The sequence below is a fragment of the Ahaetulla prasina genome, chromosome 5 (assembly GCF_028640845.1).
Source record: "Ahaetulla prasina isolate Xishuangbanna chromosome 5, ASM2864084v1, whole genome shotgun sequence".
Taxonomy (NCBI): Eukaryota; Metazoa; Chordata; class Lepidosauria; order Squamata; family Colubridae; genus Ahaetulla; species Ahaetulla prasina.
In genome coordinates, this window is record NC_080543.1 from 1,132,361 (window position 1) to 1,149,144 (window position 16,784).

The following is a 16,784-nucleotide window of genomic DNA, read 5'->3' on the forward strand; positions in this document are numbered from 1 at the left end:
GGCCCGGGGATGTTTTCCTAGGCAAGGCTCCTGCCTTCTCAGCCGGCGGAACTCTCCGTCACTAGCCAGGAGAACATCCCATGCCAAAGAGCCCAGATTCCCCAGCAGGGAAGCCAGCCTGGGGATACAACACGCAGCACACGCAACGGCTCCCGGCCCTTTCCACGCAGGCACAACAGGTTTATTTGTCTGGTTTCCAGAAGGTCCTCTAAAAATGCTCCTTCGAGTTTGGTTCTCCCCACTGCCCTTTACAAAAGGCGGTGCTCTATAACGTCTGGGGAGGAGGGAGGGCACACTTGGCAAGATTGTGTAGAGTCTTCATGTGTACTGCAGCCTGGGTGGGCACAGGGAGCACCGTGAGAAGACCCTTTAAAAAAATGGGGGGAGGGCATTATGTCCATCCAGAGGTGTCAGCCCAAAGTGCCCATTGTCCATGGACATTCCTGTCCTCGGTCCTTCTGTAACTCGGCTGTGTTGACGCTCTGTCTTGTGCTGCTGCACAAAAGGCACTGCAGGAGGCTGAGCCAGGCCAGGGCACCTCCTGCCAAGGTGGAAAGGAGGCACCAGGTGAGCCGAATGTAGGGAAAGTGGAGAAGGCATATAGGAAGTCCTCGACTGACAGCCATGCAGTATATGAGTGAAGTTACAACAGCACTGAAAAAAAGTGACTTATGACTGCTTCTCACACTTAGGACAGTTGCGGCATCCCCCACGGTCACATGATCAAAATTTGGACAATGCGTGTATTTATGACGGCCACCGTATCCCGGGGTCACGTGATCCCCTTTTGCAACCTTCTGAAAAGCAAAAGTCGATGGGGACGCCAGATTCACTTAACGTCCGTGTTACTAAGTTAAAAACTGCAGTGATTCACTTAACAATTCATCAGGAAAGGTGGTAAATTGGGCAAAACTCACTTAACATCTGTCTTGCTTTGGGCTCAATTGTGGTCTTAAGTTGAGGACTTCCCATACTCCGGGTGGGTGAGGGGGAGATCCACAGGGCAGCAAAGCACCAGTGGAGAGTGGCCTCTTTGATTTCGGAGATGGGGCAGAGCTGCCCTGAAAAGACACCGGAGCCAAGAGTCATGGCCTGATTGGGGAGTGGAGCAGCGACGGCTCTGGCCCGGCCCCTGGGCTTTTCTTGGGGGGAGGGCGTGGGGGCACCAGCAGCCTCAAGGCCGGCCCTGCCAGCCAGCAGTGGCAGCAGCATCTCTCCTGCAGTGTTGCTTTTATCGCAATCCCCTCCAAAGGACGGCAAAATGGCTGGTTGGGTCCATGCCGTAAGTGGACCGGCATAGATGCCTCCTCCTGCGTTGGCAGCAGCATCAGGCCTCCCTGCGATCTGGCAATTGCCAACCTCCTGCGAAGTCGCTGTCCGTCAAGTTGACAGTGTAGGGAACGTCGACGACCTGGTGGGGCAGCTCACGGCTGCTGGCAGAACGCCAGGAACTCAGAGGACGGATGGCTTTCCTGAAGCGCTGTGACGACAGAACAGGAGACTCTGGACACAGCTCCAACTGCCCCCCTCCGCCATCACGGGTATCACCAGGAAAGGTCCCAGGCGAACGTACGCCGGGAGAGGCCAGAGGGCGTGGGGCTCCCCAAGGGCTGCCCCACACAGCCAGAACAGTATGTCTGCTTCCTGGAAGCTTGGTCCGTTTTATGACCGTTCTTCTCCACCCTACAACCCAAGGACTTCAGAAGGGGTGCAAAGCTGCCCCCAGCCCCCTCATGTCAGCAACTCTACACTGAAGGCGTCTTGCCACCCCTCGGAATCTACCCTGTGAACCAAAGAATCGGAGGGTGGCTTGAGCAACAGCTCACCCCAGACCAAAACATCCAGAAAAGAGGCAAGCCTGCCACTTAAGATGGTCTCTGGGGAGCAGCTCTGCCATCGGGGAAATCCTCTTGACAGCCCTGCAAGGTCGGCCTGTATTGCAGAGGATGTGGGCTGATGAGGCCAGGAGTGCAATGGCGATGCGCTCCAGCATGATCCCAAAAGCTTGGAAGAATAAACCTTTGGTCCCGGTGACCGACTGACTAGATTGTGCAGCAAGGCTTCTCCTTGGGGTCCTCAGCTGCGGTACAGGATGAACACACCTGGAGCCCTGCCCAACTCGGCTCCCTCCCTGTCCTGCAGGTGAGAGACGGGAAGTCTTCCCTACCAGCGGCCCTTCCCGCGACCCACTGGGCTCTCTTCCCCGACTCACAGCAACCAGCGTCCCGGACTCCTTGCAGAGGGCAATGCCAGCCCAAAGCGGAATCTGAATGCAGCTCAGCACCCCCATGCAGATGCCCAGCGCCTGGCCCCACTGTGGGAACCGGTATGCTCCGTAGTGCAGCGTGGTGCCCGACAGGTCCAGGAAGATGTAGAAGAGAATGAACTGCGAAGGGAGCAGAGCGGACAAGGATGGCCAAGGGGTGGGAGGCTATCCATGGCTGCCCAGACTCTCCTCAGAAGAGCTGCGGGGGGGGGGGGGGCAGGAAGACCGCAAAGCCCCCGCCTGGCCTACCAGCAACATCCCTGGTGTGAAGATCACCCAGCAGGCCTTGAAGTACGGCACCAGCTGGCTGCACCAGGGTGGGCACTGCTGGATCATGTCGACGATGTCTCGGCAAAACTGGTCCACCCCTGCAGAAAAAGGAACGGATTGCGCACAACTGTGGGGAAGCACCTTTGCCAGTCACACCCCTAGTTTGGGCTTTCCTTTCAGGCATCCACACCGCCTCTCGGCCAGAGGACAGTATGTTGCGCACAGCCACTGCCTGGTTGTTTTGATCCAGGGCGAAAGAGGAAGCAATTGCCGTCCTTAGTATTTTCTGAAATCAAGCTGTGTCCGTCCAGATTAATTTAGGAAGCAGCCCAGCAGATGTTAGTGCAGGGTTTTTCCAATTCTGGAAAAGGGGCGTGCATAAGAGCACCAGCGTGCCTACCGTTCTTGTCCTTATGTTCCCTTTGGTTGTATCCAATTCGTATGGTTATTTCATGCTTACACTTATATATATTGGTGTGTTTGACAATAAATAAATAAAAATAAATAAAATAAAAATAAAATAAAACTGAAGACTTCAACTCCCAGTATTCCCTAGCCAGGAATTCTGGGAGTTGAAGTCCACAGGCGTTAAAAGCTGTCAAGGTTTAGAAATACTGGATTAGGGGATCCTTCTGGTCCCTTCCAACTCTATCATTCATGGCTATCTGGGGAATTCTGGGCGTTGAGGTCCATAGATTAGATGTGAAGGTTGGGAAACCTGGCCTTAAAGGGGAAAAAGGAGAGAAAGAGAGAGGACAAACCCCTCTCCCTTCCAGCACTGATGATGTTGCCCCGCTGGATAATGAAACATCTGCAACCTGGCTCAGAGGGCACCAATGGTCCCATAGTCATTGTCCTCCTCCTCCCTGCAACCCCCCTCCTCTTCTAGCACTGATGATGTTCCCTACTTGGGTCATGAAACGTCTGCAAGAGAATCCACAATGCTCGATGGAGTGAATGAGGGAAGGGAAGCCTGACCTGACCAAGACCAAAGATCCTTTGCACATGAACAAACCACTGACACTGGTTAGTGGTGAAGACGGATACGGCGCCCCACTGCCAGGCAGTCCCACAGGAAGAGCCCTCCCTCGAAAGCCACTGCCTGCCTGGCAGAGCCTGCTCGCCCCGCACGGACTCACCGTAGAAGAAGGCGACCCCAAGGCACATGAAGAGAGCCACGATGATGAGGCCGAAGCTGGTGCTGTAGGCATCGATGAGGGTGAACCAGTATATGCCACCCTGCAAGAGGAAAGCCACAAATGCCTGGCACCAAACTGGGCGGAACTGGCCTGGGCCTCCCCAGTCGGTCTGCTGCTCGCCTTCCGGGGGCTGCAGGGGGGGGCTCCTCCTCCCCAATTCAGAGGCCGGACTTCCACCTGAGCGGGTTTGCAAGGGTCCCCAAAGCCACCCCTGGGCCCCTGCAGAGCACAGGAGGCTGCAAGGCGGAGGGTTCGCAAAGGACCCTTCAGCTGCCTTACGAGGTGATGATGCCTGACCAGAACTACGTAATCCCTAATGCTGGGCTCAGTCGGTACAACAAAGGTTACACCACAGAGCATCCAAATCTGGCATCATCGTTCAGGGAACAAAGCCCGTCCGTTCAGATGGCTCCTGCAAACGGTGGCTTGATGTGGTGGCCTGCTTTAGGCCACCCACCGGGGGGGGGGACCCTCGTTCAATGCCTCTTACAGCCAGAGGCAAGATGGCTTGGATTACGGAACAGGTAGTCCTCAATTTACGACCACAATTGAGCCCAAAACTTCCATTGCTAAGTGAGACAGTTGTTCAGTTAATTTTGCCCCATTTTGCCACAGTTGTCAAGTGAATCATGGCAGTGGCTCACACGGTCGTTCAGTGAATCCGGCTTCCCCCGTTGACTTTGCCTGTCGGAAGGTCGCAAAAAGTGATCACGTGACCCGGGGGCACTGACCGTCATAAATACGAGTCAGTCGGCAAGCACCTGAATTTTGATCCAGTGGCTTTGGAGATGCAACGGTTGTAAGTGTGACCGTTTAAACTGCCCTTGTGACTTTGAACGGTCACTAACTGAACTGTTGTAAGTCGAGGACTACAACTGTAACAAGTCAGAGGCTCTTGCCAACCCAAAACAGGAAGTATGTTGTAATAATGAAGGTGGGGAAAAGACGGGGTGCTTAAATGCACACACGCACGCTCACCTCTGTGATCAAGAGGAGGCCCAGCAGGTAGAAGGCCAAGCAAAGACCTCCCAGGAACAGGACTTTGCGCCTCCAGCTGCGCAGGGACGGGAACTCGTCCATCACAGCCGTTGTGATGCCCTCCATGTTTCCAAACTGACAGGCAGGCAGGCAGGCAGGAGAGCATCAGTGGCTCTGCCGGGGAAAATAAAGCTCCCCCCTCCCCAAACCCTGAGCCTCCCCCTCCCCTCGGAAGCTCAGCACCCTCTGGCAGTGGACAAGGGAGCAGGCGGTCGAGGCCAGGAGACGGACCCGGCATGGGCCCAACGGTGCAGCCAATGGAAGGGCAAGAGGACAAGGAAGCAGCCTTTTCACATTCAGCCCAAAATGGGGATGGCGCTGGGATTTAAGTTATATTTCCTGCTTTTTTTACATGACTGTTTCGCTATTGCCAACAGTGCAGAGGTTCCTTGATTTGAAAAATGGAAGGAAGTGAAAAAGGAAAGAATGGGAGAAGGAAGGGTGGGGGAGAGAGAGAGAGAGAAAGAAAAAAAGAAAGGAAAGAAAGGAAGGAAAGAAAAAGTAAAAATGGAAGGAAGGAAGGAAGGAAGGAAGGAAGGAAGGAAGGAAGGAAGGAAGGAAGGCAACCAAGAAGCTTTCTTGTTTTAAAAACCACCTCAGTGGCCCAGATGTTTGCTTCAGACAGAGACCTTCCTGCAATAGACCTGAAGGGGCTAGTTGGGTCAGATTGCAGCAGAAGCCGCTGCTGCTCTTGGTGGGGGCTCTTACCTCCCCCTCCCCTTATGCAGCCCCCAGTCTCTAAAAGGGCCCCGGCCGGCTGCCACTCACCAGTGTGTCCACCCCGAGGGCGAGGAGCATCAGGAAGAACAGGATGGACCAGAAGAAGGAGCCGGGTAGCAGAGCCAGGGCTTCAGGGTAGGCCACGAAAGCCAGTCCAGGTCCTGAGGAAAGAGCCAGAGGTCGCTCAAAGCCCCCACCCCCACCCCGTCTGCTTTGGCGGAACCTGGGCACGGTGGCAGGCGAAACGGAGCTGGGAGTTGGAGAGGAGCTGTGGAGGTCTTGGTGAGGCTCTTCTTCACCCAGTGCTACCCTGCTCAGCCCCTCTTCTCTAAATGGTCTGCTCTCCCTACCCTTCCCAGAGGTGCCAAAACGGCCTTTGCTCTCCGGCCCACCGTCGAGCCCGTCTTGAGGACCATGCAAGGGTTCCAAGATGGTCCTGAGATCTCAAAGCCTTCGAGAGTCGACCGGTGGCCCAGCCAAAGGGGGCTTCCCAACAGCCTCCGTACCTGAATCTGCCACCCTTCCGACCGAGACCTTCTTCCGCCAGGCCATGTGCCCAAGGACGGAGAAAATGGCAAAGCCTGCGAAGAAGCTGGTGCAGCAATTCCCGATGCCAATCACCAGCGTGTCCCTGTGGGCAGAGAGAGGGGGGAGCTTGTGGAGCTGAACAAGGGGGCGGCCGGCTGTCTTCTAGGCTGCGGGTCCTGCGTTGACACCACAAGGGCTTTCTCTTCCTCACCCCCGGAAGTTTCCCACAGCAGAAAGAGGTTGTGACACCTGACGTGGAGACCCCCCAAAGCCCCTCCTTTTCCCCATGGGGCCGGTCGGTGTACAGGTGCCTCACCTGATCACGTTGTTGTCAAACTTGTTGTAGGAAGCCATGGAGAGCAGCCCCCCGAAGCCGATGCCCAGCGAGTAGAAGATCTGCGAGGCTGCGTCATTCCAGACCTTCTCCAAGGAGGGGGAAAGAGACGTTCTGGGCCTGGCTTTCTCCCCAAGGGGACCTCTCAACTTGCAACCCCATTTACCAGCACCAGTTAATAAACAGCCTTGTTACTAGAAGCATCGGCACAACGTGTAAGGCACAGCTGTTGCCTGCAGAAACGCGGAAGACTTAATTCTGGCTCCAGAGCGTCTGAGCTCAGCTACTCATGGGTTACTCAAAAACCATCACCAAGATCTGTGGGGTCCCTGGTGCTCTCTGAGCTGGGTTGTTTCGTGAGCCGACTAGGGTCAACTCATCAGTGCTAATAATGATAGTGGTGCTGATGTTCCCTAGTTGAGTCATGAAATGTTTGCAAGAAAACCGCCAAGCTGGGAGAGCACCAAGGACCCTAACCCTGAGCTACAGATATTCTCTTTTAAACCATTGTTAGTCAAACCATGGCTTGACGCCATCTGCAAAGCAGGCCAGAGAGTGCAGTCACACCCTTGGGAGGCTTTGGTGGTTTGTAAATGCACACGGATGGTTTGCTCTTGAAATCTTGGGTGTTTGTCCCACCAGACACGGTTAAGACCACCCTGGCTTAGCTAAGGTGGCAATCCACCCGCCCGCCCGCCGTGTGCTGCCCTGGATGGGACTGCCTACCAAGGGTTGGGCTTCCTTCCCCTCTGGCCCCTCAGCCTTCCCTGAGAGGGCTGGAGGTAGAACAAAGAGCCCCACATGCACACCTGACCCCCCTCGCTCAGTTCCTGCTGAAGACCCCAGGCCTTCCACTTGCAAGAAAGCAGGACCAGCATCCTTACATACACACGCACACACACGGTTGGAGAAGGCGATTCTGCACCTGGGCGCTGTGCAGGCGGCTCCAGTCGGCGGAGAGATAGAAGCGGACGCCCTCGATGGAGCCCTCCAGCGTGGCTCCCCGGATGATCAACACCACGATGACCACGTAGGGGAACGTGGCGGTGAAGTACACAATCTGCCGGAGAGACGGCTGGGCGGCTGAGAGGGAGAAGCACCCCGGCCCCAGCTGGAGCCCAGCTGGGCCCCCAGGGTGAGGCCAGGGAGGGGCTCCCCACGCTGTCCCCCCCCGGCCCAGAGCAGCCCCAGCCCCCCTGCCCAGACTCGCTCACCTTGCCCGAGCTGCGGATGCCCTTCAGGGTGCAGAGGAAGAGGAGGGCCCAGGCCAGCAGCAGGCACAGCGCCAGGGACCCCCTCACGGGGCCAGGCTCACCCAGGCCGGAGCTGTGCACCACGCCCAGCACCCGCTGGCTGGAAGCAGAAGAGGGGAAGGGAGGGCGGCTGATGGGCAGGAAGGGGCCCTGCCCCCCCCCCCCGGACCCTTCCCCACCCATCAGAGGGTGCAAATACAGGAAGTCCTTCACTTACAACGGTTCACTTAGTGACCGTTTGAAGTTGCAAAGGCAGTGAAAACTTATGACCGTTTTTAATACTTGCACATCAAAATTCAGACGCTTGGCAACTGACTCGTATTTATGACGGTCGCAGAGTTCCCGGGGGTCACGTGATCCCCTTTTGTGACCTTCTGACCATGAGGGGAAACCGGATTCACTGGATGCTTAATGTGTTAGGAAGTTAGCAACCACAGTGGTTCACTTAACAACTATGGCCAGAAAGGCTGTAAAATGGGACAAAATTCAGTTAACAACAATAGAAATTTTGGACTCCGTTATGGTCGTAAGTCAAGGACTTCCTGCAGTTCTCCAAGCCTATACAAAATGAGCATCCCCCCCACCCCTCCCCCTGGCAGGAACCAGGAAACGGGAGGGATTTTGCTAAGGAGGCCCAGCCAGTCCCTTGTGTGTGGGGGGGGGACGGGAGAGCAGGAAGAGTCAGTCCCCCTCCCTCCCGCCATACCCAGCCCGGTTTCTTTGCTGACAAAGCAGCCACACGAGGGGGGGGGGTGTCTCTGACCAACCTCTTACTTTTGCCCTCTTGCATGTATCTGTGTGAGTACATCTGTCTGTGCCATGAGCTGTGCTTGCAGGTTGGAGAAGCTCCAGCTGAAGAGGCTGAGCTGAGGCCAGGCCTGCGGCCCCCCATTCCCTGCTTCCCCAGGCTGACCCACCTCCCCCAGGGGTTCCATCCTCCCAACCAAGGAGACTCACTTCCAGAAGACCTCGCTGGCGCTGGCTGGGTGGCTGCTCACCAAAGTCCCGTTCTGAAAGGCAAGAAGAGACCCTTGTGGGGCGCAGGGCCTCCCCGGGTCTTTCAGGGCCGGCTGGCCGGCCGGCTACTCCACTCTCCTTGGCCAGAGAGGAGGTCCGGCATGTGGAGCCCCGAGGACGCCCTGCTGCCCCTCCTGCTCTTCCTCCCCACATGGGACACAGCCGGTACCTGAGCCTGGCAGAGGGGGCGGTTGTGTGGGGCGTCGCAGGACCAGGGCAGGGGGCTCTGGAAGGACATGCTCAAGTAGTAGAAGGTCCAGGCGATGATGACGTTGTAGTAGAGGGAGACCAGCGAGGAGACCACCAACATCCCGACCCCAATCCCTGTGCAGGGAGTGGGGGAGGTCAACCAGCTTGGTTCCATGGCTCCCCTTCCCCAGTTGGGGGTACCTTTCCCCCAGAGGGTGGAGGGCATTGCTGTTGGGCCCCGGCAGAAGGGCAGAGGTTGCTGGTGGGCAACCCCAGGCTCCCCAGAAGCAGCCCAGGGGTCCACCACAAGCAGGAACAGAAGCTGAGTTGGGGGTCTCCCGCTTACGAGTCACGACGCTCATCAGCAAGAGAGGCTCCTCCTCAGGAAACAACGAGAAAGGGCCCTAAAAGGACCCTTTCCTCTCCAGCTGCCATCTGGCCCCCCACCCACACCCCAGATGCCCCACGTGGATTGAGGGGGCTCTCCACTGGGGCTCGATGGCTTCTTGGCCCTGCTGCCCTGGAAGGCAAAGGCCCCCGAGGGGCTTACCTTTCAAGAGGGGGCAGCACTTCCAGACGCTGATGGCTCCGGTGGCCCCATATTGGCCAAGGCTGAGCTCCATCAAGAAGAGAGGCAGGCCCGTGAAGACCAGCATGATGGTGTAGGGAATCAGAAACACCCCTAAGAAGAGAACGCAGCGCAGGTGTGGCCCTTCATAGACAACACGGGCACTCCTCCTCCTCCCCCCTTCTAGCACTGATGAAGTTCGCTAGTTGGGTCATGAAACCTCTGCCAGAAAACAAGAGCACTAAGGACCTCACAGTCCTCCTCCTCTTCCTCCTCCCTACAAACCCACCAGCCCTGGACTCGCCACCCCCTTGAGAATGGATTCCCACTCGCTATAGAAGCTGCCTGGGAGCCAAAATGGCCCTTTTGGTGCTTGTAGCAATGAGGGCTTGAGGAAAGCAGCCTGGACCAGGGATCGAACCCAAATCAACAGAGGGAAGACCTACCGACCCATCAGGACCAACATGGCTCCTCTAGTGAGACTTCACCGTGACCCTCTTAGCTCAACCTCAACCTCAACAAGGATGGAATCACTTCCATGATTTCCCATCATTTTATGGGTGGGGGTTTTTTTTTGGAGGGAGGAGGGGAGAATAATGATACAGACATAAAGATGTGAAATGGCTCCACATTTCTAAGTACAAAGTTTGTCCCCCCCCCCCACAATGCAATTTGTTGCAAGAGCTCAGCCCAAAAGTAGGAACAAAAGACTTTTTGAAGACCTGGGTAACAGGGTGGATGGTTTAAAACAGGGCCCTCCAAATTTGGCAACTTGGAAGACTTGTGGGCTTCAACTCCCAGGAGTCCCAGCTGGGTGGGAAATTCTGGGAGTTGAAGTCCACAAGTTGCCAAGTTTGGAGGTCCCTGGTGTAAAAGGCCTTTGGCACTTGGGCCCCTCCCTGGATCTTCTCCTTCCCCAAAATGGATTTTGCTCTTGGGTGATTGCTCAGTGCCACAGCGCCCCCTTTTGGAATGCAGAGGAAAAGCCTGCTGTTGACCCCATTCTCAGGGCAACCGTCTAATGATAAGGGATGGGGTGGGAGGCGTCCTTAGGCAGGGAAGGATGGCTGTGTACATGCCTAGGCAGAAAAAGGGAGATGCTACCGAATGGGCAAGTTGTTGAACCATTGCACTAATTGCTCACACACACCCTAATTGCTCACACATGCAAGCTTGGCTTAACAGCTTGTTAAGAGCCGTTCCGGGGAGACAAAGAGAGAGAGAAGAAGCCAAGGAAAGGGCAGGAGAATCGGAGGATTAATGCCAGGTAGCTCAAGGGGGGAGGATGCAAGGAGCAGCTTTATGAGGCCAGCCGTGCTTTGACTGTGTGGCTCTTGCCCCAATGTGGAATGTCTTAAGGAGAAAGGTGTCCAACCATCCAACCTTCTGAAGAACAAGAAACTTCTCTTCATGATGGATCCTTGCTGCTCTCTGAGCTGGGTGGTTTTCTTGAAGATGTTTCATTGCTAGGTGACATCAACAGCACTCGTCATAGAACTGATGACTTTCCCTAGTTGGGTCATGAAATGTCTGCAAGAAAACCACCCAGCTCAGAGAGCATCAAGGGCCCCTCATTTCAACCCAGCTGCAAATATTCTACTTTGTTAGCTTCTCTTAAGAACAGAGCTTGGAGAAACACAGTAGTTGTGAAGGATGCTGGTGGCACCCACACCTGCTCAGGGTTTGCAGTGATGATAGGAAAGGCGGGAGTAGAACAATAACCAAAGTTTAAGGCAAAAGACTCTCATTGGAGATGTAATGTGTCTCTCTTGAGTGAAAGGAAGGGAGGCTATAAGCTCTGTAGGACAACAAAAAGGAAATGGAACAATCTACATTAACATTAATTAAGAGGAAAAAGATAACATCAGCAAATTTGCTTGCTTGGCAAATTCAGAGCAGCTGGCAAAGAAATGAAAAAATTGGATAGCTTTCCCAGACACTTCACTTCTCATCCAAGAAGCTTCTTCAGCTCAGAGCTTCAAAGAAAAACCCGAAAGTCCAGTTGCCTCTTGAAAAAAGCACATCTGGGATGACCCAGAGGCTGTTTTTCCACCCAAAGGAGGAGGGGAATTTTAATGCAAATTGAGACAGAGAAAGAAATATGGGCCCCTGCTAAGGAGGGAAGCGGATGGGACGTCCACTCACCGCCTCCGTTGCGATAGCAGAGATACGGGAACCTCCACACATTCCCCAGCCCCACGCAGTATCCCAGGCAGGAAAGCAGGAATTCGTACTTCCCTCCCCACGTCTCCCGCGGTTGGATGGGCTCGGGGGCCCGTGTGGCACCTGCCACCAGGAAAGACGGCTGCATCGGGGGCAGGATGGTGGCCGGCAGGCAGAATCCCTCCAGGCCAGCCCCGCTCAGCTGGGCGACTCTGCCCTGCAACCGAAGGAGAGAAGACAATGCTAATCAGAAGCATAACTGCTATTTGCTGGCTGGGGAAATCCACACTTCTTCAAGTTTTTAAAGTTGAGAAACCCTGGTTGAGGGGGTGGATGAGTTAGTGCTGATCCCTGGAAATTGAGCAGACCCTGCAATTCCCTTGAATTGGTTGTTCAGAAGGAGCTTACCCTTGCCGCCTTCTTCGGGCTGAGAGGGAGGGACTGGCCCAAGGTCACCCAACTGGCTTAGAGCCTAAAGAGGAACTACAACCAGGCTAAAAACCAGGAGAAGTTCTGAGCAGCAGTGGTGCAGTGGTTAGAGTGCAGTACTACAGGCTACCTCTGCTGACTGCCGGCTGCCTGCAATTTGGCAGTTCAAATCCCACCAGGCTCCAGGTTGACTCAGCCTTCCGTCCTTCCGTCCTTCCGAGGTGGGTAAAATGAGGACCCAGACTGTTGGGGGCAAGAGGCTGACTCTGTAAACTGCTTAGAGAGGGCTGTAAAAGCACTGAAGCGGTATATAAGTCTATTGCTATTGCTGGCGCCTTCACCACTTGGTGTCTCCAAAACTGGAAGGCGCATTTGGAAGGCATTTCTTCCTTCAGAGCTTCCCTGCTTTGCCTTGCTCAGGTTGGTCAGCCTGGTCTTCTGCCTGCCTGACCAGCACGAGAGAGAAATGCCCCAGGTGAGTTTTGGCCCTTTTCTCCTGAAATTCCTGTACAGCGAGTCCTCGACTTACGATCGCAATGGAGCCCAACTTTCCTGTTGCTGAAATTCTGAGCCACAGAAGACAAGTTTTGAGGAAGCAAGACAGTTAAGTGAGTTCTGTCCCATTTTACGACCTGTATTGCCAAAGTTATTAAGTGAATTCCTGCAGTTATTAAGTTAGTAACGCGGTGGTAAAGAGAATGTGGCTTCCTCCATTGCTTGCCAAAGGTCGCAAGTGGGAATCACGTGACCCTGGGACACTGCAACCGTCATAAATATGAGTCAATTGCCAAGGGTCTCCATTTTGATCACGTGACAGTGGGGATGCTGCAACAGTCGTAAGTGGGAAAAATGGTCACAAGTCGCTTTTTTCAGTGCTCTTGTAACTTTGAACAGTCACTAAATGAATGGTTGTAAGTCGAGGACTATCTGTAGATGTGTGTGAATTGGGAGCTGTGAAGAGAAGCGCCCCAGAAACAAAATTCTCCACCCCTTCATACACATTGAATCCTAGGGCCGGAAGGGACCTTGGAGGTCCTCTAGTCCAGCCCAAGGCAGGAGTCCCACCCTGTCTTTCTCGAAGACCTCAAAGGACGGAGCTTCTCCTTCCTTCCACGGCTGCTCCCAGGGAGGGCAGGCAGAAGGAGCCGGAGGCCAAGTACAAAGAAAAATAGCAGGTGGGGGGGGGTCAAATTCCGGCAGTCCTCGACTTACGGCCAAAGTTGGGATCAGAATTTCCATTGCTAAATGAGGCTGTTGTTAAGGGAGTCGTGCCTTATTTTATGACACTTTTTTGACATGGTTGTTAAGTGAAGCACTGCAGTTGTTAAGTGAATCAGGCAGTCTTTAAGTGAGTCCGGTTCCCCCCCCCTTGACTTTGCTTGTTGGGAAAGTTGTAAACGGGGGTCACTTGACCCCAGGACGCTGCAGCCGTCCTAAATCCACGCCAGTTGCCAAACGCTCGAATTTTGATCGCGTGACCATGGGGATGCTGTGATGGTCATAAGTGTGAGGACCAGTTGTAAGTCACTTTTCCCAGTGCCTTTGTAAGTCTGAACGGTCGCTAAACGGATGTTGTAAGTCGAGGAAATCCAAAAACTCTGAGCCCGGCCTTGCTCTCCCCTTTCTTTGGCCCCTCCCCTCCCTGCGCCCCTCTCGGCCCGACAGGACGGGACCCTCCGGGCTGTTGCTGGCGCAGGAAGGAGACCCTGCAGGGGCTGCCCATCAGTGGCACGTCAGAATGGGCTTTGCGGGCAAGAGAAGGATTCCCCTCAGCTATGGGGATGGAGCGGACTCAGATTTATGACGGGTGCAGAGTCCTGGGGTCACGTGATCCCTTTTTGTGACCTTCTGACAAGCAAAGTCCGTTGGGAAGCCGGATTCACTTCACAACCAGGTTCCTAATTTAACAATTGCAATGATTCACTCAGCAACTGTGGCAAGAAAGGTTGTAAAATGGGGCAAAACTCACTTAACAACTTTCTTGCTCAGCAAGTTTGGGCTCAGTTGTGGTCATAAGTTGAGGACCACCCGTATTTTAAAAGCTAGAAGAGCAGAAGCCCATTTCTCCTAAAGGTCTCAAAGGCGCCTAAAAGGATTTTAACCTGGATGGTTTTGAATGCAGCTCTTGCAACTCCTCGTCCGGGACTTGGCCTGACCCCCCCACTCCCTCGCTGCTCCTGGGGAGCCCATAGGCCCAAACGGCCTCCCCCCTTCCCCCCCCCCAGTGACCCCCTTCCTTGGCTGCAGGTCCCAGTTTTGCTTTGGGGCAGAAGAAAATGTGTCTTTCTCTGGCGAAGGGCTTGGAACAGCCATTTTCTTAACAGGAAAAAAAGCAAACACCAAAATTAATAACCAAAGTAAAATGCACGGATTATAATGGGTGTCCGTTCTTTTGGCTTCCCTGGGCTGCGCTGAGCGAAGGGGAATCGGCTTGGGCCACACATATAAAATATACAACATAGTAAATGTATATAAATCACATAATAATTCTAAAAGTTTTCAATCTTGTGTGGCCACATTAGGTAGCTGGCCCTGGGTGGGACATGCCTGCCTGATGACCTCGGAAAGGTCATTGCCCAGAGCCCTCCCAAGCGGGAGACCCTGTCCTGGCCATCTGACTGAAAAATAGCAGTTTCTGCTATTTTTCCAAAAGCTCCAGAATCACAGACTAAGAGTCGGAAGGGACCTTGGAGGTCCTCTAGTCCAACCCGCTGCTTAAGAAAGGAGCTGGTTTCTCTGGCTGGGCAGTGTAGAGAGCGATTCCTATAGTTGGACACCCCAGTGTGAATTTGGGCGCCAATCCAGGCTGGGGAGGGGGAGGGAATCGCTTTCCTTTTCTCCCTTTTCCCAGCGGAGCACCTCGGAGCAACCTGCTCAGCCGCGGTTGCATTCGCACCTTGAAGTACCGGGACCCACCTGCCCACCGGCTCTTCCTAACAACGATCCGATCGGGTGACTCCCCTCCCAGCAGCGTCGGGCCCAGCCCGGCTCTTCTCTGTCAACCGCCCGGCTCGGAGCCTTCCCTATTTCCAGGGGGCTGAGCTGCCCCACCGCGGCTGGGCAAAAGGATGCCGCTCTCCGGGGAGGAGGACCCCCCCCCCCCCAACCAAAATTGCCGGAGGAACGGCTGAGCCGCCGGGCTGCCCCAACAACCACCCTATTGGGTAGGCTCAGGGCGGGCTGAGCCGAAGCCACCCTCTCCCCCCACCCCACTCACCGGGCTGGCAGCAGTAGGAGCAACCGGAGGGTCCATCAGGCACCGCCAACTCGCTCCAGTTCCGGCAGTTCAGCCAGCCAGGCGGGCGAGGCGGGGCCAGATAGGCCGGCCGGCAACGCACCTGGCCCCACCCGCCGCTCACCTGGCCCGCCCCGGCAGGCTCTGCCCGCCCCGCCCGCCATACTCCAGTCGGGCTCGCCTCGCGGGAAGTGCCCCCAAAGTCGCCCGCGCCCCTCGCCTCTCCCGCGGGGAGGTTGCAAGACGCGCGCGGGATCGTCCGCGCCGGTTCACGAGATGCCTGGACTGGCTGGGGCTCCATCACTGGAGGTTTCGAAGAAGAAACTAGACAGCCTCTTATCTGAACTAGTTTCGGTTCTCCTGCTTGAGCAGGGGGCTGGACTCGAAGACCTCCAAGGCCCCTTCCAGCTCTATTCTATTCACTTTTGGGCTGGAGGAGCGGCTTCCCCGGGACCAGCAGGGGCAAAGGCCGGGCGGGGAGCGGCCCTCTGCATCCGGACTAGCGGGGAGGACCAACCTGGGGGCTTTCGAGGGATCGCTGTCCGCCCTAAAGCGCAGCTCAGCGCAAGAGAGCCGCTTCTGGGGCGCGTGGCAGCAGGGGGTCCCAGCGCCGCCTGGTCCGGATGGGATCTTTGCTGGCCGGGAAGGGCCTTTTGCAGCCCCAGAACCGACGGAGGAGGGGGCCCCGGCGGAGGCTGCGAGGGGGACGCAAAGTCCGCGCGTGGAATTGGGGGGAGGGGGACGGGCAGAAGGCGCTGCTTTTGTTGCACAAGACCCAGAAGGAGCTTCAGGCGTTAATTCCTTAACTCCAACGCGCCCCCCCCTCCCCCCAGCAGCTCCTTTAGCAACCACCAAGGAGAAAACAGCACTTCCTCCAACACTGACAAGAGAGAAAGTCACTTGTACACGAACGGAGAGCAAACCCTCCTCCCTTCTAGCACTGATGATGTTCCCTAGTTGGGACATGAAACGTCTGCAAGAAAACAACCAAGCTCAGAGGACCCCACAGTCCTCCTCCTCCTCCCCCCCCCTTACAAATCCCACTCCCTTCTAGCGCTGATAATACAGGGAAACAGCCAAGCTCAGAGAGCATCAGGGACCCACATGTCAGCGGCCCCCATTTCTGGCCTGGGGCGACTCTGTTCATGGAGGCTCATTCCTGCCTTTCAAGGGGTCCGTTGCCATGCCCTGCCTGTGGGGCTGCCCTTGAAGACCACCCAGAACTTCGGCTGGCCCAGAATGCAGCCATCAGGGCAGGTATGGCATGGCTCATTGTGCCAACATAACCAGCTGCTCCGCCAGCTGCCCTGGCTCCCAAGCCGCTGCGGGTGTGATTGAGGATGCTGGTTACTCCTTTCAAGCCCTGGACGGCCCAGGACGGGGTTACTGGAGGGGCCACTCCTTCCAAGGACGACTGCCGACCCCACAAGCTCCCCGCAGAAGGGCCTTTCCAGATTCCTTCCCCAGAGTCTCCTTATCACCCGGTGAACTCGGGTCCTGCCTTTCCTTGTAGGGTCTCCTGCTTGAGCAGGGGGTTGGACTAGAAGACCTCCAAGGTCCCTTCCAGACCTATGC

The 16,784-nt window shown here is 55.6% G+C and overlaps 1 protein-coding gene across 1 annotated transcript; it reads right to left on the reverse strand.

The window, feature by feature from the left end:
- Positions 1–11: 11 nt before the first annotated feature.
- LOC131199466 (sodium-dependent proline transporter-like) lies at positions 12–15,291 on the reverse strand. Its single transcript, XM_058185260.1, has 15 exons — positions 15,192–15,291; positions 11,528–11,762; positions 9,365–9,496; positions 8,795–8,949; positions 8,566–8,618; positions 7,570–7,708; positions 7,281–7,415; positions 6,338–6,441; positions 6,000–6,124; positions 5,542–5,654; positions 4,714–4,848; positions 3,676–3,775; positions 2,516–2,634; positions 2,213–2,386; positions 12–1,480 (listed from the first exon to the last, which is right to left on the reverse strand). The coding sequence occupies exons 1-15, from the start codon at positions 15,225–15,227 to the stop codon at positions 1,328–1,330; spliced, it is 1,908 nt and encodes a 635-aa protein (XP_058041243.1). The 5' UTR covers positions 15,228–15,291; the 3' UTR covers positions 12–1,327.
- Positions 15,292–16,784: the final 1,493 nt, after the last annotated feature.